At 35.0% G+C, this 25,699-nt stretch overlaps 1 protein-coding gene across 1 annotated transcript in view; it reads left to right on the top strand.

The window, feature by feature from the left end:
- The window catches only part of GDPD1 (glycerophosphodiester phosphodiesterase domain containing 1), a 64,148-nt gene that overhangs the window by 14,079 nt on the left and 24,370 nt on the right, over positions 1–25,699 (top strand). Inside the window, exons 2-4 of the mRNA XM_017662580.3 lie at positions 4,226–4,268; positions 23,154–23,289; positions 24,857–24,902. Of these exons, the coding sequence (XP_017518069.2) occupies positions 4,226–4,268; positions 23,154–23,289; positions 24,857–24,902 (225 nt within the window). The remainder of the gene's footprint in view (positions 1–4,225; positions 4,269–23,153; positions 23,290–24,856; positions 24,903–25,699) is intronic.

Genomic DNA, 25,699 nt, shown 5'->3' with positions numbered 1-25,699 from the left:
CAGAAATCTGTGGCTTTCCTATACACTAACAATGAACTAACAGAAAGAGAAATCAGGAAAACAATTCCACTCACAACTGCATCAAAAAGAATAAAATACCTAGGAATAAAACTAGGAAGTGAAAGACCTATACCCTGAGAACTACAAGACACTTTTAAGAGAAATTAAAGAGTACACTAATAAATGGAAACTCATCCCATGCTCTTGGCTAGGAAGAATTAATATCATCAAAATGGCCATCCTGCCCAAAGCAATCTACAGATTCAGTGCAATCCCTATCAAATTACCAACAGCATTCTTCAACGAACTGGAACAAAGAGTTTTAAAATTCATATGGAACCACAAAAGATCCCAAATAGCCAAAGCAATCCTGAGAAGGAAGAATAAAGTGGGGGTGATCTCACTCCCCAACTTCAAGCTCTACTACAAAGCCACAGTAATCAAGACAATTTGGTACTGGCACAAGGACAGATGCACAGACCAGTGGAACTGAATAGAAACTCTAGACTTAACCCAAACATATATGGTCAATTAATATACGATAAAGGAGCCATGGACATACAATGGGGAAATGACAGTCTCTTCAACAGTTGGTGTTGGCAAAACTGGACAGATACATGTAGGAGAATGAAACTAGACCATTGTCGAACCCCATACACAAAAGTAAATTCAAAATGGATCAAAGACCTGAATGTAAGTCATGAAACCATAAAATTCTTAGGAAAAAACATAGGCAAAAATCTCTTGGACATAAACATGAGTGACTTCTTCATGAACATATCTCCCTGGACAAGGGAAACAAAAGCAGAAATGAACAAGTGGGACTACAGCAAGTTGAAAAGCTTGTACAGCAAAGGACACCATCAATAGAACAAAAAGGTATCCTACAGTATGGGAGAATATATTCATAAATGACAGATCCGATAAACGGTTTACATACAAAATATATAAAGAGCTCACGCACCTCAACAAACAAAAAGCAAATAATCCAATTTAAAAATGGGCAGAGGAGCTGAGCAGACAGTTCTCCAAAGAAGAAATTCAGATGGCCGACAGATACATGAAAAGATGCTCCACATCACTTGACATCAGTGAAACGCAAATTAAAACCACAATGGGATATCACCTCTCACCAGTACAGATCGCCACCATCCAAAAGACACAACAACAAATGTTGGCAAGGTTGTGGAGAAAGGGGAACCGTCTTACACTGCTGGTGGGAATGTAAATTAGTTCAACCATTGTGGAAAGCAGTATGGAGGTTCCTCAAAAAGCTCAAAATAGAAATACCATCTGACCCGGGAATTCCACTTCTAGGAATTTACCCTAAGAATACAGCAGCCCAGTTTGAAAAAAACAGATGCACCCTGTGTTTATCGCAGCACTATTTACAATAGCTAAGAAATGGAAGCAACCTACGTGTCCATCACTAGATGAATGGATAAAGAAGATGTGGTACATATACACAATGCCATAAGAAGAAAACAAATTCTACCATTTTCAACAACATGGATGGAGCTTGAGGGTATTATGCTCAGTGAAATAAGCCAAGTACCAAATGATTTCACTCATATGTGGAGTATAAGAACAAAGAAAATACTGAAGGAGCAAAACAGCAGCAGAATCACAGAACCCAAGAAAGGACTAACAGTTACCAAAGGGAAAGGGACTGGGAAGGATGGGTGGGAAGGGAGGGATATGGGGGGTTGGGGGAAAGAAAGGGAGCATTACAATTAGCATGTACAATACGGGGGGGAGCACAGGGAGGGCTGTGCAACACAGAGAAGACAAGTAGTGATTCTACAGTATCTTACTATGCTGATGGACAGTGACTGTAATGGGGGCTGTGGGGGGGAGTTGGTGAAGGGGTTATCCTAGTAAACATAATGTTCCTCATGTAATTGTAGATTAATGATACCAAAATAAATAAATAAATAGGAATAAATAAATAAATAAATAAGACTGAGTGAGTGAGTGAGTAAGTAAGTAAGTAGGTAATTAAGTAAGTAAGTAAGTAAGTAAGTAAAGTAAGTAAGTAAGTATGTTAAGTAAGTAAGTAAGTAAGAATGGTTGGGAGGCTATGGTGAAGAGAACGTTCCAGGCATGTGGCATGTGCTTAAAGTTTTTGAAAGGTATGGAAGAATGCATACTAGAAATCATTTGTATTTTGACCTTAGGAGTTAATTACTATTCATTTGACTTGTTTAGTTAAACTCCTTCTTACTGCTTCTTGTACCAAAAAGCAAGGAAATTAAAAGCACACAGAAGTCAACTCAGAGGACCTAATGATGTTGACTGGTCACTTGGAGAACATGATGTTTCCCAGACTTTTTCACTGTTATTATTTTTCTCTTTGTAATTAGTAAGTATTTTTGTAGGGAGGTACTTTGAAACTGTATACTCCATTCCTCATAAAACTTTGAATATATTTATTAAAATGAACTCAGAATTTCCTATTCAGTGGCTTAAGATCTATTACTTTCATTTTGATGCTGACATTTTCCCAGGGTTGACCAGTGGGAGTCGCATCAAGCTGGCTTCTGTATACTTTTAATTTCCTTGTATTTTAGTACAATAAGCAGTCACTAGTTTAACTTAACCTACTAATAATTATTTTAGTGCTCTTGTCTTTTTGGATATTCTAGAGTGAGTGATTTGTTCTTGAATATTGGTTATCTGAGTAGAACATATTTCCATAGTTTTTTATTAAAATAAGTACTAAGTCATTTAACCTCAAGAGAGCACTTTTGAAAAACTGTAGTCTCCATATTTACGTCATCTGTTTTCTGTTGTACATCAACTCTAGGAACTAAAGTGAACGTAAAAGTAGCTTTTTTTTACATGGGTATCCCTTTCCATCTGTTAAACTAGTGGAACGTTAGAGCATTAAATTAATATATTCATCTTTTCATACCTTGTGTTTCAGTTGATTATTATGTTTTCATAAAAATACAATCTAATAATATAAAAGGAGAAAATTTTGATACTCTTACAAATAGGTTCAGATGGTATTGTATATAAAACCTTTTAATGCTGATACTTGAACAGTGTCGTAAATTTAAAGTACCTCTTTTTGTTAAGAAGAAATTGGCTGTTTTTCCTAAATATTTGGGAAAGTGTTTCTAGTCCTATCCATTCCATTAATTATTTGGTAATACTGAAATTTTTTAGTTTTAAAATACTAAAAACCTTAAGACTAGCATGTTATGCTAATTGATTCCACCTAGTATATGTTAGATAAGTAGATATTTTTATGTGTTCTTTTTGTCATTGCAATATTATTTATTATTTCAGTCAATGGACATTCACCAAGCATCAGTTATTATAATAATGACAACAGTAGTAGTAATAGCAATAATCCTTTACTTTTACTGAATATTCACTTTCACTGAATCTAATGCCATTAGTTATAAGACGCACAATTTTTTATGTAGTACTGAGAATGAGAAAATCTTGCCAATTAAACTATTACACACCATCCATTGTAAAATGTACCTTAAGTTCAAACATATCAAGTGAACAGCTACCATTTTTCAGACTTCTGGCACTTGACATGTCAATTCATTTAATTATACCAATCCCATGAGATGGGGTCATCATTACCCTCATTCTTACAGATAAGGAAGATCAGCCTCAGAGAGGTTAGGTAACTTTCTCAAGGTCACACAAATATCAGGTAGATTTGAGAGCAGAAATCCTAACTCCAGAGTCCCACCACCCTCAAGTACTACCCTATACCACATTCAGCCAAGGTAATTAAAATAGTTATTTCTTTTAGTAATTCATGGCAAAGGGAGGCGAGAGAGAGGAAGTAATTTATGCTATAATATGATAAATGCTATAGGAGAGAGGGGCATAAAATACTATGGGGCCACAGAGGAAAGATGGTTTATAACTGTTTTCTGAGGAGGTGTATATATACCAAGTTCTCTGTCTTTCCTGTGATAAGCAGATACGATAGCTTAAAAATCATGGTTAGGTTCTTCTAACCCTCCTGCGTTGCTGTGGCCATATTTCAATCTTTGATTCTTCCTGGTGGGCTAAAAAACATTTCAAAATACCACTACACTCTTTAAAACATTTGCACTGTAATGTCTACGTAGTATACAAACATCAAAATTCACTAGCTGTATCTTATTGAAATGAATTTCTGAAATGAATTTCTGCAAAAGTAAAATGTTCAAATTAGCTGAATACATGAAGTTTGAATTTAATGTTTTCACAGGTGCTGGTGAAAATTTGGAGAACACAATGGCAGCTTTTCAGCAGTAAGTATATAAAACTGTATTCTTTTCTTTTACAGTTTATCTCTGAAGTGATGATGATTCACAAAGTGAAGATAGTGTTACATGTAGCATCCAATTGTGATAGTTGTTTCTATTTTATTAAAATCCCTTTTTTTATTCAGTTAGTCTGAAGTGTTACAAAGAGTGTTTGGCTTCTGCATAACTAAAAAACTAGACCAGAGTTGTGGGTAATCAAAAGATACTATAGTTCCAAAGCTGAAAGAAGACATTTGTAACAAGGAACATACTATGTGTAATGCTAATTAGTTTTAGAGAGAAAGAGAAAAGGAGAAAATGAAACAAGTGTTACATTGGCCACTGCTTATGAATAGGACTGTGTTTACCCAGTAATTCTTCTACAGAAGCTGAACCTGTAATCTGGTCTTCCTTCTTTGAAGCCTTATATGAGTGTTGATCTTATTTTTGAATAAGGTAGATTAATTTTTTTTCCAATTTTTAAATCATTCATATTTCATTGAGATGTCAAGAGTACCTCACAGAGAAGCAGCAGGAGAGACAGGAATGAAAGCTGATTGATAACCTTGGTCCTTGCCTTAAAATAAATGATTATCATCAGACTGTGGTAATGGTGAGAACAGTTTCTTTTCCCTGAAAAATAAGACAGGGAATGTGAAAAATTAAACTCCATGAAAGATACTGCTTATCCATATTTAGTAAGAAAAATATTTTCTTATATAATTTTTGAGCCACTTATATATATATAATTAATTGGGGTTAAGAAATCAGGATAATTTGGTCTAAGTTTTTGTTCTGCTTCTTGTCATTCAAAGACACCTTAAAGAGATTATTTTACCAGGTCCCAAGGCACTGCTTCCGCATATTCTAGTTTCATCTAAACCCCATCCTCTTGTATTTGCCATTGCTTTAGAGTCTCTTAAAGCTCTAAAATGTAAATCTTTCCTCCTGTCACACTCTTTGAAACAATACTTTAATTTAAATTATCTTCTCTGTTGATACTATATAGCTAGCCAGCTAGCTATATATGTATGTATGTATCTATATATATAAAATTCTATGTGTACAATTTCCACTGAGACATGCATATGTGTACACCCCCCACCCTGCTATCACTTATCAAATATTTGTTGCTTGTTGCCTGGGATATAGTGATATATATAATACTTGGGGAAAAACTGCTCATAACTTTGAATGATTTTAGCATTTTTTGTGTTTAAGGCATATTATTTTGTAAGTTTTTCTCCATATTTTTGTTAGATTTTTACCAACTACCTTTGTTTTTGAAATTAAAACATAGGATTGTATAATAGACTTTCTAAGATGCTGCATTTATAAAGTTATTTCTAAGGATGGTACACAAATATTTTTATCTTTGAAGATTTTGACCCTCTGAAACTGTTAGTTATTCTTTGAGTATTGAATTTAAACAGTTTTTACTTGCTAGATACATTTCACATCTTCAGCAGCCTTTTTATTGTTTTGTTCAACCAGTAACTATTGATAAGTGGGACAGCTTTCTTTATCATGTGGTAAATTTCTGTACCAGGTTTTTGGAGATTTTTCTGGCACATTAGAAAAAGAAAGCAGCTCTTCACATGATAATGTGCTTCTTGAATGTATTTATTTGTAAAGCTGCTTGTTAATTGCCTTTGAAATTTATATAAAACTTAAATAGGCTTTGATTTTAACCTCTATTTAAAATTTGTTGTTCATGATGGTGGTTTTATTTTTTCTTATATCTTAAGCATCAGTGCTCTTGCTTTCAATAAGTAGTTTTTTTTCATTTACAAATATCCTACTATTCCTATAACTGATAGGACATTTAGGTGTTTTTTTTAAATCATACCTGCTTCATGAACAATAAGGAAACATTGTTTAAAACATCTATTTTCAAGGTACCATATATTAGACAGATAGGTAATAATACCTCAGTGGCAGAAGACAAACACTGTGCTTAATCATGGTATATCATTAATAGGCTAGGTAGTGGAGGGAAATAGAGTAAAAATATAACCAACAGCTAAAACTTAGATCTTATTTCTGTACACATTTATACATAAATGTTTTAATTGTATTTATTATTCACAAAGTGTATATATTATGATGGGGAAGTGAAGGTGAGAAGATATTAGAGAAATTGTAAATAGTTGTGTGGGAAGTCTGGTTAAGATCAACCAGAAAATTGAAATGCTACCAGGACTAGAAGAGCTATCATTTGGAGAGAAGGAAGGAAGGTATTTTTAAAATGTGAAATGTTTCAGATTAAGATATGATTGTATGTGAACAAGGTATGTCTAAGAAATGGAAAGAACCTTAAGAATGTATGGCAAATTCATTCATTGAATTATAGTGGGGCTAAAGAATTAGGACTGACAGAGAAATAATTGCATCTCACAATTTATGAAGAGTCCTGAAATGTGTTATAAAATGCTTTCATGATCACCTTAGGTTATGAATATAGTTCTTCTGTGGTTCCTTGGGAGCGAGAATCTTTCCTTATTGATCTCTCAATCCCTAACACTTAACTGCATTGCTAATAGGATCTCAACTAGTTGTTTACTAAATTACATATGGAATGGGGCACTCAAGAACAAAGCAGAATATTAGCAAAAGACAGGTGAAGGAGACAGAACTCCATCCATAATAAGCATAGAACCAGAAACCAAGGAATTGTAACACACACACATACACACACACACACACACACACACGGAGAGAGACACTAAGCCCTTGAGTATGTAAAATCTGATTCTTAAGAGCTAATAAAACTAGGATATTAAACCAGGCCGCCTTTGTAAATACCCATAGGACAATTTGATCCCTGTGGTATTAACATGAATGGTAAGAGAAAGAAACAAATTGTTTTAGCAGTAGCTGGAAGTGTAAGTTGGCAGACAGTCAAAGTAATTAATCAGTGGCCTGGTTCTCATGATAAATTTTTTAGAATATCTAATTAATACAATACTAATTATCTCATCTATGAATCGGGGATAATAATACAACCTCAGTGTTGTGAGGTGTGAGATTCAAATAAATTCCTTAACATAGGGTCTGTTGTAAATTATTATTCTATGGAGTTTCAAGTAACTTCACATCATCTTTTAGACCTAGCATTTTTATTTCTTTCTCTTTGGAAATGTTGAAGCCCTGGCTTCCCTAAGTTTTTCTGTGTTTGTCATCACCTTATTGGAATTCAGCTATAAATATCAGGTGCTTCAGTAAAGTAGATGCATAATGTTATTTATGGAAAATTTTGAAGGCTAAAGTGATAAAAATTTTTCTTTCTTGCTATGTTCTAGCTATTTGTATATCAAATTTGGGATAATTCTATTAGGATGATTTACAAATTGTCCTAGATGTACTTACTATTGCTCTAAATGTTTACTTTTTAGCTTGTTAATAAGAGATAAGTATAGAGTAAATAGATAATATTTTTCATCTAATTCCTAACTTTTCTAAAAATAGCCAACATTTCAGTTACAGGCAAACTTAATACTTAGAAAGATTTTTTAGGTAATATGTAATTTTTTTAATACAGGAAACTATGGATAATCCCTGCTCATATCCTCCCTTCACACACTCATACAAAACAATAACAAGAGAAAAGAAAAAGAAAGATATATGTGTGTCCAAAAATCAGTAGTATCAATATAAAGGATCTTTGAATTTTATTTCAAAAGTGAGTGCTGGCTACATATGTTGCTTACAGTTGCTATATTTTTTTAATAAAATTAAATACAGTATAACAACAATATTTAAGGAATATTAAAAATAACAAAAAAATAATTCTACCAACATAGAAACTATTTTTGTTTGCTTATTTCTTTTTGGATTTTATTTGTCACATTGTGGTTCTGCAAAACACACAGTTGGCAAACAGATAGTCTCTTGTAAAGGTGGATATCCTTTAGAAGAGAACACAAAGTTAACCACTTAATTATTTACATCTTAGTAAGAACTGCCTTAAGGAGCCAGGTTTGTTTTCCCCTAACAACAGTAGTAATCAGTACACTGAGGGAAGGGCTACTTAAAGAGAAGTCAGGGAGCAGTATGAGACTTTGGCACAAGGCAGCAAGTGACCATTGGGTGTTTTGGGATGGGATGCTGATGGAAGTGGATCACCTGAAGCAGGCAAAGTAAGAGACCCTGCGGACATGGCTGGCCCCAAGGGCTGCATCATTTTTGAACCATTAGATCTGGATGGCCAAGAATCATAAAAACTCATGTGAAATCTTAAGCACAAAGGAAAAGAAGACATGATGCATGCAAAGGAACAAATATAAAAATTATTACAGACTGTGTAAAAAAAAAAGCAAGCCAGAGGACAATACAATGGCACTTTTACTGTGCTAAAAGAAAAAAAAAGTCAACACAGAATTCAATGTCCAGCAAAAATATCCCTTAAAAATGAAGGGGAAATAGAGGCGGAGTCGATATGGCAGCATAAGTAGAGCAGTGGAAATCTCCTTCCAAAACCAAATATATCTATGAAAATATAACAAAGACAACTCTTCCTAGAATAGAGACCAGAGGACACAGGACAACATCCAGACCACATCCACACCTGCAAGAACCCAGCACCTCGTGAAGGGGGTAAGATACAAGCCCTGGCCGAGTGGGACCCGAGCGCCCCTTCCCCCAGCTCCCGGCGGGAGGAGAGGAGTCAGAGCGGGGAGAGAGAGGGAGCCCAGGACTGCTGAACATCCCAGCCATCCGGACCAGAACGCAGACACAGTGCATGCATGGGGTCCTGGATACTAGGGAAACAGGCCAGCAAGACCAGTGAGTGGGTACTGGAGGCCAGCGCCGGAGGACAAACAAAAGCGAGCAGCCATTTTTTTTTTTGGCAAGTGCATTTTGGAAGTCTTAAAGGGACAGGGACCCCAATACTAGGGAAACAGGGCAGCAAGACCGGTGAGCAGGTGTCTGAGGCCGGCGCCGGAGAACAAAGAAACACGAGAGGCAATTTTTTTTTTCTTTTTTTGGCGAGTGCTTTTTGGAAGTCTTAAAGGGACAGGGACCCCAATACTAGGGAAACAGGGCAGCAAGACCGGTGAGCAAATGCCTGAGGCCAGAGCCTGAGGAAAAAGAAAAGTGAGCGGGTTTTTTTTTTTGTTTGTTTGTTTTTAAATTTTTTATTTAAATTTTTGTTGTTGTTGTTGTTTTGTTTTGGTGAGTGCTTTTTGGAAGTCTTAAAGGGGCAGGGTGGGACACTTAGTCCAGAGGTAGGGAATCTGGGGATCTCTGGGCACTCTAACCCCCTGGGCAGCAGGGAGCACGGAGGCCACTTACGAGATAAATACCCTCCTGACCGCTCCCCCTCTAATGGGGCTCCACCATTTTGGAGCAGCAGCCCGAGCCAGGCCACGCCCACAGCAACAGTGGAGATAAACTCCATAGCAGCAGGGCAGGAAGCAGAAGCCCTGTCTGCGTGCAGCTGCCCAGCACAAGCCACTAGAGGTCGGTGTTCTCCCAGGAGAGGAAGGCCACAAACCAATAAGAAGGGAAGTTCTTCCAGCCATCACTCGTTACAGCTCTGCAAACTATTTCTATCACCCTGAAAAGGCAAAATTACAGGCAAACCAAGATCACACAGGCAACACCAGAGAAGGAGACAGACCTAACCAGTCTTCCTGAAAAAGAATTCAAAATAAAAATCATAAACATGCTGACAGAGATGGAGAGAAAAATGCAAGAGCAATGGGATGGAGTCCAGAGGGAGATCACAGATGCCAGGAAGGAGATTACAGAAGTGAAACAAACTCTGGAAGGATTTATAAGCAGAATGGATAAGATTTAAGAGGCCATTGAAGGAATAGAAACCAGAGAACAGGAACACATAGAAGCTGACATAGAGAGAGATAAAAAGATCTCCAGGAATGAAACAATATTAAAAGAACTCTGTGACCAATCCAAAAGGAACAATATCCTTATTATAGGGGTACCAGAAGAAGAGAGAGGAAAAGGGATAGAAAGTGTCTTTGAAGAAATAATTGCTGAAAACTTCCCCAAACTGGGGGAGAAAATAATTCAACAGACCATGGAAATACACAGAACCCCCAACAGAAAGGATCCAAGGAGGACAACACCAAGACACATAATAATTAAAATGGCAAAGATCAAGGACAAGGAAAGAGTTTTAAAGGCAGCTAGAGAGAAAAAGGTCACCTATAAAGGAAAACCCATCAGGCTATCATCAGACTTCTCGACAGAAACCTTACAGGCCAGAAGAGAATGGCATGATATATTTAAGGGAATGAAACAGAAGGGCCTTGAACCAAGGATACTTTATCCAGCACGACTATCATTTAAATACGATGGCAGGATTAAACAATTCCCAGACAAGCAAAAGCTGAGGGAATTTGCTTCCCACAAACCACCTCTACAGGGCATCTTACAGGGACTGCTCTAGATGGGAGCACTCCTAAAAAGAGCACAGAACAAAACACCCAACATATGAAGAATGGAGGAGGAGGAATAAGAAGGGAGAGAAGAAAAGAATCTCCAGACAGTGCATAAAACAGCTCAATAAGTGAGCTAAGTTAGGCAGTAAGATACTAAAGAGGCTAACCTTAAACCTTTGGTAACCACGAATTTAAAGCATCCAATGGCAATAAGTACATATCTCTCAATAGTCACCCTAAATGTAAATGGACTTAATGGACCAATCAAAAGACAGAGTAATAGAATGGATAAAAAAGAAAGACCCATCTATATGCTGCTTACAAGAAACTCACCTCAAACCCGAAGACATGCACTGACTAAAACTCAAGGGATGGAAAAACATATTTCAGGCAAACAACAGCGAGAAGAAAGCAGGGGTTGCAGTACTAATATCAGACAAAATAGACTTCAAAACAAAGAAAGTAAAAGAGATAAAGAAGGGCACTACATAATGATAAAGGGCTCAGTCCAACAAGAGGCTATAACCATTCTAAATATATATGCACCCAACACAGGAGAAACAGCATATGTGAAACAAATACCAACAGAACTAAAGGGGGAAACAGACTGCAATGCATTCATTTTAGGAGACTTCACCACACCACTCACCACAAAGGATAGATCCACCGGGCAGAAAATAAGTAAGGACATGGAGGCACTGAACAACACAGTAGAGCAGATGGACCTAATAGACATCTATAGAACTCTACATCCAAAAGCAACAGGATACACATTCTTTTCAAGTGCACATGGAACATTCTCCAGAATAGACCACATACTAGCCCACAAAAAGAGCCTCAGCAGAATCCAAAATATTGAAATTCTACCAACCAATTTTTCAGACCACAAAGGTATAAAACTAGAAATAAATTCTACAAAGAAAACAAAAAGGCTCACAAACACATGGAGGCTTAAAAACATGCTCCTAAATAATCAATAGATCAACAAACAAATCAAAATAGAGATCTAGGAATATATAGAAACAAATGACACAACAACACAAAGCCGCAACTTCTGTGGGACGCAGCAAAAGCTGTCTTAAGAGGAAAGTATATAGTGATCCAGGCACACTTGAAAAAGGAAGAACAATCCCAAATGAATAGTCTAACATCACAATTATCAAAACTGGAAAAAGAAGAACAAATGAGGCCTAAAGTCAGCAGAAGGGGGGACATAATAAAGATCAGAGAAGAAATAAACAAAATTGAGAAGAATAAAACAATAGAAAAAATGAATGAAACCAAGAGCTGGTTCTTTGAGAAAATAAACAAAATAGATAAGCCTCTAGCCAAACTTATTAAGAGAAAAAGAGAATCAACACAAATCAACTGAATCAGAAATGAGAATGGGAAAATCACAACAGACTCCACAGAAATACAAAGAATTATTAAAGACTACTATGAAAACCTATATGCCAACAAGCTGGAAAACCTAGAAGAAATGGACAACTTCCTAGAAAAATACAACCTTCCAAGACTGACAAAGGAAGAAACACAAACGTTAAACAAACCAATTACGAGCAAAGAAATTGAAATGGTAATCAAAAAACTACCCAAGAACGAAACCCCCAGGCTGGACGGATTTACCTAGGAATTTTATGAGACACACAGAGAAGACATAGTACCCATTCTCCTTAAAGTGTTACAAAAAAATAGAAGAGGAGGGAATACTCCCAAACTCATTCAATGAAGCCAACATCACCCTAATACCAAAACCAGGCAAAGACCCTACCAAAAAAGAAAATTACAGACCAATATCCCTGATGAATGTAGATGCAAAAATACTCAATAAAATATTAGCAAACCAAATTCAAAAGTATATCAAAAGGATCATACACCATGACCAAGTGGGATTCATCCCAGGGATGCAAGGATGGCACAACATTCGAAAATCCATCAACATCATCCACCACATCAACAAAAAGAAGGACAAAAATCACATGATCATCTCCATAGATGCTGAAAAAGCATTTGACAAAATTCAACATCCATTGATGATAAAAACTCTCAGCAAAATAGGAATAGAGGGCAAGTACCTCAACATAATAAAGGCCATATATGATAAACCCACAGCCAACATAATACTGAACAGCGAGAAGCTGAAAGCTTTTCCTCTGAGATCGGGAACAAGACAGGGATGCCCACTCTCCCCACTGTTATTTAACATAGTACTGGAGGTCCTAGCCATGGCAATCAGACAAAACAGAGAAATACAAGGAATCCAGATTGGTAAAGAAGAAGTTAAACTGTCACTATTTGCAGATGACATGATATTGTACATAAAAAACCCTAAAGACTCCACTCCAAAACTACTAGAACTGATATCGGAATTCAGCAAAGTTGCAGGATACAAAATTAATACAGAGAAATCTGTGGCTTTCCTATACACTAACAATGAACTAGCAGAAAGAGATATCAGGAAAACAATTCCATCAAAAAGAATAAAATACCTAGGAATAAACCTAACCAAAGAAGTGAAAGACCTATACCCTGAAAACTACAAGTCACTCTTAAGAGAAATTAAAGGGGACACTAACAAATGGAAACTCATCCCATGCTCATGGCTAGGAAGAATTAATATCATCAAAATGGCCATCCTGCCCAAAGCAATATACAGATTTGATGCAATTCCTATCAAATTACCAGCAACATTCTTCAATGAACTGGAACAAATAATTCAAAAATTCATATGGAAACACCAAAGACCCCGAAAGCCAAAGCAATCTTGAGAAAGAAGAATAAAGTAGGGGGGATCTCACTCCCCAACTTCAAGCTGCACTACAAAGCCATAGTAATCAAGACAATTTGGTACTGGCACAAGAACAGAGCCACAGACCAGTGGAACAGATTAGATACTCCAGACATTAACCCAAACATATATGGTCAATTAATATTTAATAAAGGAGCCATGGACATACAATGGCGAAAGGACAGTCTCTTCAACAGATGGTGCTGGCAAAACTGGACAGCTACATGTAGGAGAATGAAACTGGACCATTGTCGAACCCCATACACAAAAGTAAAAATGGATCAAAGACCTGAATGTAAGTCATGAAACCATTAAACTCTTAGAAAAAAACATAGGCAAAAACCCTTTAGACATAAACATGAGTGACCTCTTCTTGAACATATCTCCCCGGGCAAGGAAAACAACAGCAAAAATGAACAAGTGGGACTATATTAAGCCAAAAAGCTTCTGTACAGCAAAAGACACCATCAATAGAACAAAAAGGAACCCTACAGTATGGGAGAATATATTTGAAAATGACAGATCCGACAAAGGCTTGACGTCCAAAATATATAAAGAGCCCACCCACCTCAACAAACAAAAAACAAACAATCCACTTAAAAAATGGGCAGAGGAACTGAACAGACAGTTCTCAAAAAAAGAAATACAGATGGCCAACAGACACATGAAAAGATGTTCCACATCGCTAATTATCAGAGAAATGCAAATTAAAACTACAATGAGATATCACCTCACACCAGTAAGGATGGCTACCATCCAAAAGACAAACAACAACAAATGTTGGGCAGGCTGTGGAGAAAGGGGGACCCTCCTATACTGCTGGTGGGAATGTAAATTAGTTCAACCATTGTGGAAAGCAGTATGGAGAGGTTCCTCAAAATGCTCAAAATAAACTTACCATTTTACCCAGGAATTCCACTCCTAGGAATTTACCCTAAAAACGCAGCACTCAAGTTTGAAAAAGACAGATGCACCCCTATGTTTATCGCAGCACTATTTACAATAGCCAAGAATTGGAAGCAACCTAAGTGTCCATCAGTAGATGATTGAATAAAGAAGATGTGGTACATATACACAATGGAATATTACTCAGCCATAAGAAGAAAACAAATCCTACCATTTGCAATAACATGGATGGAGCTAGAGGGTATTATGCTCAGTGAAACAAGCCAAGCGGAGAAAGAGAAATACCAAATGTTTTCACTCATCTGTGGAGTATAAGAACAAAGGAAAAACTGAAGGAACAAAACAGCAGCAGAATCACAGAACCCAAGAATGGACTAACAGGTACCAAAGGGAAAGGGACTGGGGAGGATGGGTGGGTAGGGAGGGATAAGGGGGGGAGAAGACAAAGGGGGGTATTAAGATTAGCATGCATAACGGGGGGGGAGAAAGGGGAGGGCTGTACAACACAGAGAAGACAAGTAGTGATTCTACAGCATTTTGCTATGCTGATGGACAGTGACTGTAAAGGGGTTTATAGGGGGTCCTGGTATAGGGGAGAGCCTAGTAAACATAATATTCTTAATGTAATTGTGGATTAATGATAACAAAAGAACAGAAAGGAGGATTACTCCTTGATAGGATAAAACTTACTGTAAATCAACAATTAATGCATGCTTTAAATATCCTTAATTTTGATCATTTAAAGGGTGTCAGATGATCAGCTATTTAAGTACATTTTTCTGATAATATTCCTTTCTCTTAAAAAACAAACAAAAAAAGCAGTTCCTATGTGGTGACCTCCAATAAGTTCTTCACAGTGGTATAAAGGGTATATCAAAGTGTGGGCAAAGGGTCTGTTTGTATTTATACACAGGATCAAAACCTAATTTGGCTACCCAGAAAACGAACTAAGATACGATGTGAGGAAGAAGTTCCAACATCAACATACTCTGGAAGAGTCATTCCAGAAGATGATCATCAAAAAACATCAACAAAGATCCTGGCGCTGTTGCAGTTGTAGCTGCATTCATCCTACTGGTTCCTGGAATTGCCATTGGAATGAAGAAGGAGATATCTAAGCTGGCCTGTGCATACAGTAAAATTACAAATTTGACTACATCTATAGTGTTGGAACTCAACCAAGAATTAGGAGAAGTGCAAATTGCAGCGCTCCAAAATCTTGAGACTACAGACTATCTACTGTTAAAAGAACATATGGGATGTGAACAGTTCCCAGGAATGTGTTGTTTTAAATTGTTTAATTTTTCTCAAACTATTCAAATTCAGTTAGACAATATTCATCATATCATAGAAGTTTTCACAAGTGCTTAGGGTGCCTAACTGGTTTTCTTGGTTTCACTGGAGATGGCCGGTAATTGTAGGTCTGCTTTGGTTATGTAACTGTATTCCTATTATGTTAATGCGTGTGCGCAATTTAATTAGTAGTTTAAAACCTATACATGCTTAAGTTACTCTACAAGAAGATATGTGAAAGAAATAACCAATCTTCCCATGTTTTCTTCCGTCTACTACTTCTATAGCTTTTTTTCTTCCTTCCTAATTACAACCCTTAAATAGAATTCGTGCCTCATATCGAATTTACTGAGTATCATAATTCCTCCAAGTGGTAAAGATACCTCAAGACAAATGCTGGGCATAAAACCCACAGGGCATAAATCTGCAAAGAAGTAGAAAGCTAACCTTTTCAAACAATATTGCTTCTGTCTCACTTACCAACTTTACATTTCCCTGTATGGCTCCAGAAGATGACTGGTTAGCCAGAGACGGGTAAGACTCCTCAAGGGAGGAACAACCTAATACAGGCACAGTCACAGGGGGGCCATCAGGTGAGAAATTGGGGATCAACAGAGGTGAGGTTAGAACCTCACCCCCCCTGTTTTGAGAGAAATCTTCTGCATCCGTGGATGTTTTGTTGCCCTTGTCTAGCTTGGATTAATACTTAGCCTATAGGCACATACCTGATCATCTACATTTGCTTTCTTACAGCACTAAACTATGTTTTCTACCTTTATCTTGCATCTACCTACCACTTCAGCATTTTATTAAAAATAATGATAATAATAATAATAAGGGAGAAATGTGGGATTCACATACAAATCTAGTATAAAAATCAAACAAATATTCATATTTGACCTGATTGTTTATAGTTCATAATGCGTGATCAAAACCAAAAGTTTCTGTGACAACTGCCCTTGTACTGTTCACCATGTAAGAACTGATTCACTATGTAAGAATTTGTACACCATGTAAGAACTTGTTTGTTGTGCTTCAGAAGATCCGAGATTGATGAGAATTAGGCTTGGGGTGAATTAATGATTGTGCATTGAGTCCCCTGTACAGAATTTTATTGTTATTAACTGTTAATAACCATTTGATCAATAAATATGAGAGGTGCCCTCTCAAAAAAAAATGTCAATTTAATTAACAAATTTCCTTCATGGACCAGTAGAAACTATTAATGCTGTTAAATCTTAGCCCTTGAGTACACATGCTTTTAATATTTTATGTAACAGGACAGGAACTATGTGTAAAACCCTTCTGCTACTTCCTGGACCATGTAGGTGTCTCAGGAGCAGCAACGGACTGTGAGCATTCTGAACTAGCCTCTTTTTTCATCTTTTTTCATGGAACATGACTGTTACTTGAGTAAATGACAGATAAACCATGGCTCTTCAAACCTGGGTATTTGGAAGACATGTTCTCTAAATCAACAAAGTGAGTCATGTGAAGACAAACAATTGAGCATTTATTGCCATTAATAAAATTTGAGCTTTCTAAAAAAAAAAAAATTTGAGCTTTCTTGTATCCATCCATGTGAATTTCTCAATATCTAAAAGCATTTCTGATGTGATGGGTGGTGATATTAACAAATATGACTTTTTAATATCAAGGAAGGAAATGAGTCATCATGTGGAAGATCTGCGTAACTTAGTGAAAAGAGGCTAGTTCAGAATATTTTTCAAATGACCAATGTATTGTGTTATAAAAGTACATAAGAGTAAAAGATCTATTCAAAGTATAAGATGGATCAATTAATGTTAATATAGCAGAGAATTAAAATTCATTGATATGGTTTCAGGTTTCATATTGTAACTAAACTTTTAAGATTAAACTATGGTATCAGAGAAGAATTTTACAATAATCTGAGATGATTATTCATATACTCTTACCTTTTGAACTATACATGTGTGTGAAGTGAGACTTTCTTCATGTACTTCAATTAAAACAATGGATTGAAACAGACAATGCAAAAGCAGATATGAAAATCCAACTTTCTTTTACTAAACTGGACATTAAAGAGATTTGTGAAAATGTAAAAAGACTCACTTTTTGTTTTGGACAATGTAATTATTTTCATAAAAGTATTTATGTTAAAATGTAGTGGTATAACATTGCTATTTTAAGTGAATTAATAAATATTTTTAAACTTAAAAAAAATGAAGGGGAAATAAAGACATGTTTTCCATTTGGAAAAGATAAATATTAATAGCACTATGTCCTAGAGTTGTTATGGGTATTGAGTTATTTAATATAGGTAAAATATTCCAGACAATACCTGGCAGATAAGAAGCATTTCAGTTGTATATTAAAAAAAAATTAATACTAAAATATATCATCTGATCCCATCATTGGATACTTGTGTTTCCTACAACTTCATTCTTTCTTTTTTAACCAAATGAGTTACCACTCATTTTTGAGAAAAATTAAGAAATTTTTACTTAATTGCCAAAACTTTGTTCTTTAATTGATATATAATATTTGTATATTATGTATTTTAAGTTCAAGTATAAAACAGAAAGTATATTCACCCAATTCAGGAGATACACAGGCAGAATAAGAATCATGAGTGTTTATGTATTTAAAAGGATATTCAATTTTCTTAAATACCTGCTGTAATTCATTCTGTTGATGGTGGATAACTTGGTATCCAAATGTCTTTTAGAAAAAAATATATTCATAATGGAAATATCCTTATTTCTCTATTATAAAAGTTTCTTTTCTAAAGATTCAAATAATTTATGTGAAGTAAAAAGGCCTGCTCAAATCTCTAATTCCATTCCCTGTAACACCACTTATGAGAGATAACCACTGTAATGATTTGGCCTATATCTTTCTAGTCTTTTAAAAAATTACATATAAACTGTATTTTCCATCAGCGTGATCATTCTATATATATTTTTTATTCAGATACAGTTCAACAATGCCATTCAATGTGAATACTTGATTCTTTGAAGCATAATACTGTGGATACAGATCATTATTGATAAACACTTAGGTGCCAACTGGATGATCATTAAAATTTTAAGTGTTAATAGATGTTGATAACTAAAACATGGCTTCATTCCGCTCATTTAGAAATGTGTTGAATACCCACATTATACCTAACATCATGAACATTAGAAAATATGGAACAGACATAGGCCTTTCCTGTCCAGGAATTTAGTATCTAGTTGTAGAGACATGACCTTATATGGATCCACTAGAAAATAATTTAAGGGCATTAGAATACATTATACAAACTGTAAATTATCTATTTTTATATTTTCTCATCCTATCTGCTCACCCCAGCTCTTACTCTTTCTATTCCTGGACTTTAGAAAGAACCTTCTCTCAGACTTTCTCCTTGCTCCACCCATGTTTAATTTTTCTTCATCTTGAAATGTTATCTGTGGTAATTGATACATAAGGTGCTATGGAGGCATTTTACATATAAAGAGAGCTATCTCTTTTCATTCATTAATTCAGTATTTAACAAATACTATGGAGTACCTACACTGTAAGGCCCTGTGCCTAAGCCCTAGGAATATAATAGTAAACAAGATACGGTTCACAAACCCTTTCCTAAGAGCTCCTGTCTAGGTGGGCAAGTAAGAGTTAGATAAATACCTTCATAATAGCATGTACTGTGCAAGTACTATGATAAACAAGGTGTTATAAGAAGTCCTGGCAATTTGGCAATCAATACTCCATGTAAATTGGTGACCTAATCTAGTTTGGGAGGATTAAGGAAGGTATTCTGAAGAGGAGGTTTCTAAGCTTAGACCTGAAGGACAAGGAAGCGTTAGCAGATCAGGGAAGGAAGAAAGACTTTAAAACTTGTTACTGTGGTGTGTATAATATACATTCAACAATATGCACAAATCTTAAGTGGGCAGCCCAGTGGCTTTTAACCTATGTAAACATCTGTGTAACCACCCCCAGAGAAAGATATAGAACACCCCTGAAGACACTCTTACGTCCTTTCACAGTCCACATTCCTTGACCCTAGAAAACCATTATTTTAATCTCTATTTTGATTGATTGCTTTTGCCTGTTCCTGATAGCATAATGTAATCATCTGGTATTTACCCTTTTTTCTCTGGCTTTCTTTCAGTTTATGTGTGCAAGATTCATCTGTAATGAACGTTTTTTAATCACCAAATGCATTTATGTCTCTGAGATAATATACTAATCAGAAGTGTAATTGCTGGGTCCTAGGGTAGCTGTATAGTTAGGAGAGTTCCAGTTGCTCCACTGTCTTGCTAATTTGTCAGTCCTTTTAATTTTAGCCATTTGTATGGGTATGTAGTGCTCCCTCATTGTGGTTTTAATTTACATTTCTCTAATTGAATATTACTGTTAACTGTTCATATTCTTAATGACCATTTGGAAATCCACAGTCATTTGTGAAGTGCCTGTTCAAGTTTTTATCTATTATTGTATATTGTTTTTCTGTGAAAGACATTTCAGGTAGAGGGAGTAGTGAGACAGCATAGGGCTGCTTGGAGTGTAAGGTACAAGGTGGAAAGGAGGTGTGCAGAGCTAGTATTATCATCACTGTTTTGCAAATAAGGAAACTGAAGTATAAAGAAGCTAAATGACTTGCCCAAGTAAGTGGATGAGCAGGATTTGAATGCAGGCTTCAGTGTCTGTGCTCTTCCCCCCACCCACCACTTTACTGAGGTATAATTGACAAATTATAATATATTTAAAGTGTACAATGTGGTGATTCAGTATGTGGATTATTGTGAAAGGATTCCCACCATTGAGTTGATTAACACATCCATCACCTCACATATTTACACCCCCTTTTTTCCCCCCAGTCTTTGTGCTTTTAACCACTGTGGTACACCCTCGCTAAAAATCATAGGATCTTAGAGGTGAAAGGATCTTACGATTATCTGGTCTAATCCTTTATTTTAAAAATTTTTTTTAAATTTTGTTTTATCATAGTAAAATACGTAACATAAAATTTACCATTTTAACCATATAGTTCAGTGGTATTAAATACATTTGCATTTGCATTTTTATGCAACTATCATCAACTGTTTATCTCTAGAATTTTTTCATTGTCCCATACTGAAATGACCCATTAAGGAATAACTGCCTGAACCCTTTCCCCGAGGTCCTGCTAACCACCATTCTACTTCCTGTCTTTTAATTTGACTATTCTGTGTACCTATATATAAGTGGAATAATCAAATATTTGCACTTTATTTTTTGGCTTGTTTAACCTCGCATAATGTCTCAGAGGTTCATCCATGTTGTGGCATATATCAGAATTTCCTTTCTTTTTAAGGCTGAATAATATTTCATTGTATATGTCTATCACTTTTGTCAATAGATTCATCAGTTGATAAACATTTTGATTGCTTCCTGCCTTTGGCTATTATGAATAACGCTTGTATGAACATGGACAATGTTCATATGTTCACGTATCTCTAGGAGTCCCTGCTTCCATTCTTTACTGTATGTACCCAGAAGTGGAAGTGCTGGATCATATGGTAAATCTATGTTTAATTTTTTTTAAGGAAGTGTCATACTGTTTTCCACAGTGGATGCATCATTTTACATTCCCACCAATTACACACAAGGTTTCCCATTTCTCCACATCCTGACCAATACATGTATTTCCCTTTTTCTTTTCTTTCTCTTTCTTTCATTCTTTGTGTAAGTCTCTTTTCCCTCCTCCTCCACCTCCTCCTCCTCTTCTTCTTCCTCTTCCCCCTCTTCTTCTACATCTTCTTTTTTACAATAGCCATCCCAAATGTGTATGAAGTGGTATCTTGTGATTTTGATTGCAATTCCCTAATGATTAGTGATATTGAGCATCTTTTCATGTGCTTATTGACACATCTTTGGAGAAATGTTTATTCAAATTCTTTGCTCATTTTGAATTGGGTCATTTCTTGAGTTTCAGGAGTTCCTTATGATTGTGGATACTAATATCAGATAGATGATTTGCAGATATTTTCTCCTATTCTGTTGGTTCCTTTTTTACTCTGTTGATAGTGTCCTTTAATGTATAAAAGTTTTTAATTTCAGTGAAGTACAATTTGTCTATTTTATCTTTTGTTGCGTGTACTTTTGGTGTCATATCTAAGACATTATTGCCAAATCCAATGTCATGTAATTTTTCTTGTGTATTTTCTTCTAAGAGATTTTTCATTTTAGGTCTATGGTAAGGTCTTTGATGAATTTTGAGTTTATTTTGGGATAGTGTGTTAGGTAAGAATCCAAATTCATTCATTTACATATGGATAACTGGTTTTCCCAGCACCATTTTTTGAAAAGACCATCCTTTCCCCATTGAATGATTTTGCACTGTTGTCAAAATCATTTGACCATATATTTGAGGGTTTGTTTCTGGACTCTATTCTAATTCATTGGTCTGTGTGTCTGTCTTTATACCAGTACCATATTGTTTTGGTTACTGTAGCTTTGCAGCAACTTTTGAAGTCAGAAACTATGAGTCTTCCAAATGTATTCGTCTTTTTCAAGATTGTATCTGACTATTTGAGGTTCCTTGAGATTCCATATGAATTTTATGATGGACTTTTCTATTTTTGCAAGCAACATAATTGGGATCTTGATAGGAACTTCACTGAATCTGTAGACCAATGTACTATTTACATCTTAATAATATTAAGTGTTCCAAGCTATGAACATGGAATGGCTTTTCATTTATGTATATCTTCTCTAATTTCTTTAAGCAATGTTTTGTAGTTTTTCATTGTACAGGTTTTTTACTTCCTGATTAATTCCTGAGGTTTTAAAAAATTCTTTTGATTCTGTTCTAAAGGAATTGTTTGATTTTTCTCTTCAGATTGTTCATTGTTAGTGTATAGAAACACAACTGTTTTGATTTTGTATTGTGTTGATTTTTGTATTCTTTAACTTTACTGAGTTTGTTAGTCATAATAGTTTGTGTATAATCTTTAAGATTTCTACATATAAGATCATGTCATCTGTAAACAGAGAATTTTACTTCTTCCTGTCCAATTTGCATGCCTTCTTTTTTTTATTGGTTAATTGATCTGGCTAGAAATTTCTAATCCTATCTAGAATTAAAATGGCAAAGGCTGGCATCCTTTCCTTGTTTTTTAATCTTTTCACTTTATAGATATGGAAATGTAGGCCCAGAGAAGGGCATTTATTTGCCTAAAGTTTGCTGCAAAGCAGGCATTGGCATCCAGATCTCTTAACTTCTGGTCCAGTGTTCTTTCCATTATATTGGGTTGACTGAAATAAGGATAGCTGGTTATGGAAAGAAGGAAAATGATTATTTCATTCTAAATTCACTTAGAATATTTTCACATCAATAAATCACAATAGTTGACAGTATCAAGAAATTTTAGTATTATGGGATTTTTTGCTATTTGATTTGTAACTCTGAATCTTTACATCTTATGCATGTAACCTAAATGTTCACTGAAGTTTCAGTCATTACGCTTCTTTGTATTTCTTCAGTGCAGTTACAATTGGAACTGATATGCTGGAATTGGACTGCCATATCACGAAAGATGAACAAGTTGTAGTGTCTCATGATGAGAATCTAAAGAGATCAACTGGGGTCAATGTAAACATCTCTGATCTCAAGTACTGTGTAAGTAAAAAATGCATGATAAACTAATAGATATTAGGACTTGTAAGATTTTTAAAACACATAATGCCAGACAATGCTTCAATAAATAATAAAAATATTATAGTAATTGAATAACAAATGTCAAAGGAAATGAAAAAAATGATTCTGATTTCCACTGAGGCTTTGTACTCCCTTCATACATCTGTAGACTTATTTTTATTAAGTATTTTAAGAAAATCACCACTGATCTTTTTATTGTCTCCATAGTTTTACCTTTTTCAGAATGTCATATCATTAAAGTTGTACAGTAGTTAGCCATTTCAGATTCCATGCTTATTTTTCATAAACATTTCAGGTTATTACAGTTATTCCATTGAATGGATATATAGTTATTTTTAACCATTCCTCTATTGTTGGACATTTGAATTAGTTCTAAGTTTTCATCATTATAGATAACACTACACTGAACATCTTTATGCATATAAATAAAGCTTTCTCTATATTTAGATGCTTATATAAAGTTATTTAAAATATATATGTTTTTAAAAGCATACATATAAAGATACTAAAAGATAGTTATCTCTAGTGCACATGGTGTGTGTGGGGTCACGGGGAAGACAGTGTAGCACAGAGAAGACAAGTAGGGACTCTGTGGCATCTTATTACACTGATGGACAGTGACTGCATTGGGGTATGGGGAGGAGACTCAATAATAAGGGTGAATGTAGTGACCACATTGTTTTTCTTGAGAAACCTTCATAAGAGTGTATATCAATGATACCTTAATAAAAATTAATTAATTAAAAAAAGATAAAGTTACCTCTATATTTTAAAAAAATTTCCCTTAACTAATCACAGCAGAGAAATTATTAGGGTAAAGGTTAAGAATATTATAGTATCTTAATATATATTGAAAGTTGCTATTAACCAGCTTACTTTTTCCCCCCAATTTTTTATTGAACTATAATTAACATATAATATTAGTTTCAGGTGTACAACATAGTGATTCAACATTTATATACACTATGAAATGCTCACCATGATAAGTGTAGTTAGCATTTGTTACCACACAAAGTGACTACAATACTGGCTGTATTCCCTATGCCAGCTTGCTTTTTAAGTGTTAAAAAGAGTTCTAAAATCTGGTGTTAGAAGAATTCTCATTTTGCTGTACATGTATCATTACTGGGCATTAATTATACCAAAAATGTCCTGATTTGTTCCATTAAACCTTAATTAGCATTTATTTGATTATTTGTGACTTTAAAGATTTTTCTACATGATTGTTAGTCATTTTTCTGTTTTTTTTCTTTGAATTGTCTGTTCTTGACATTTATCTACTGATCTTTGTATATTTATTACTGAGAAAAGGTCCATATTAAATAGTACAGATTTCTTTTAGGTTGTGAAAGTAAATAATTATGTGACTGATTTGCTGTTGCTGATGTCCTGCTAAAGGGTGTCCTATGTAAACATATGTAGTATTTTGTTCTTTTATTTTTTGAAGAAGTAAATCTGTCTGTCTTAATGAGACACTGAAATGCTTTTTATTTTTTGAGAGCTAACATTTTTTCAATATCTTTTGAAGGAACTCCCACCTTACCTTGGCAAATTGGATGTCACATTTCAAAGAGGTAATATTTCCTATTTCATAAACATTTACATTAAAGTGTATTCATTTATGCTGAAAATTAGATATACATGGGTGTTTACTTGTCGTAGTAAGGTCTGCCTTAAAGTACTACCCTCAAAACTTATTCTCTTAGGCCTATAAATTTGAAATCTTGACCCTGAGATGGTAAAGCCCAGAGATTTAACTGGCTCATTCTATTTAAACTTATATATAGTTAATTTAAGCTTGAAAAACTAATTACAAGAAACCCAGATATTTATAGAGATACTTTCCACTTCTAACGCTTCAAATAATAGAATATGACTATAACTTGTGGTAGTCATCCATCACAAATAAAAAGAATGAATGAAAAAAAAATGGGCCTCTTTCAGATCCTTACTGACTCTATAACATTTGATTCTATGTCATTTAGCTGCCCCATATTTTAAATTATTAAAGAGAATTCTATTGCTCAGATAAACAATTTCCTAGTCATCTTCACTTTTTTAATCACCAGCATAGCAGTTCTCTTTCTTTTGAGGAAACATTACTCACAAAGAAACATGTCCATTGGCCCAATTTGTTAGTTATGTTTGAAAAGAAAATATATCACCTTGAGATATGGGTTACTGAGCAGTTATAGGCACTCTCACTATCACAGTTCTTCCTCATGTTTTGAATGATTTAGATGTAACTCAGTGAAAACTACATGTTACACATCATGGTCCTTGGTATGGCTTACATATAGTTACAACTTGATTAGATGTTAAGGATCTATTGATACTAATATTAAAAAGACCTGTAACTGCGCTGTGAACT

This window comes from Manis javanica, chromosome 4 (genome assembly GCF_040802235.1).
Source record: "Manis javanica isolate MJ-LG chromosome 4, MJ_LKY, whole genome shotgun sequence".
Lineage (NCBI taxonomy): Eukaryota > Metazoa > Chordata > Mammalia > Pholidota > Manidae > Manis > Manis javanica.
Note: the sequence above shows the minus strand (reverse complement) of the source record. Positions and strands in the feature narration are given on the sequence as shown.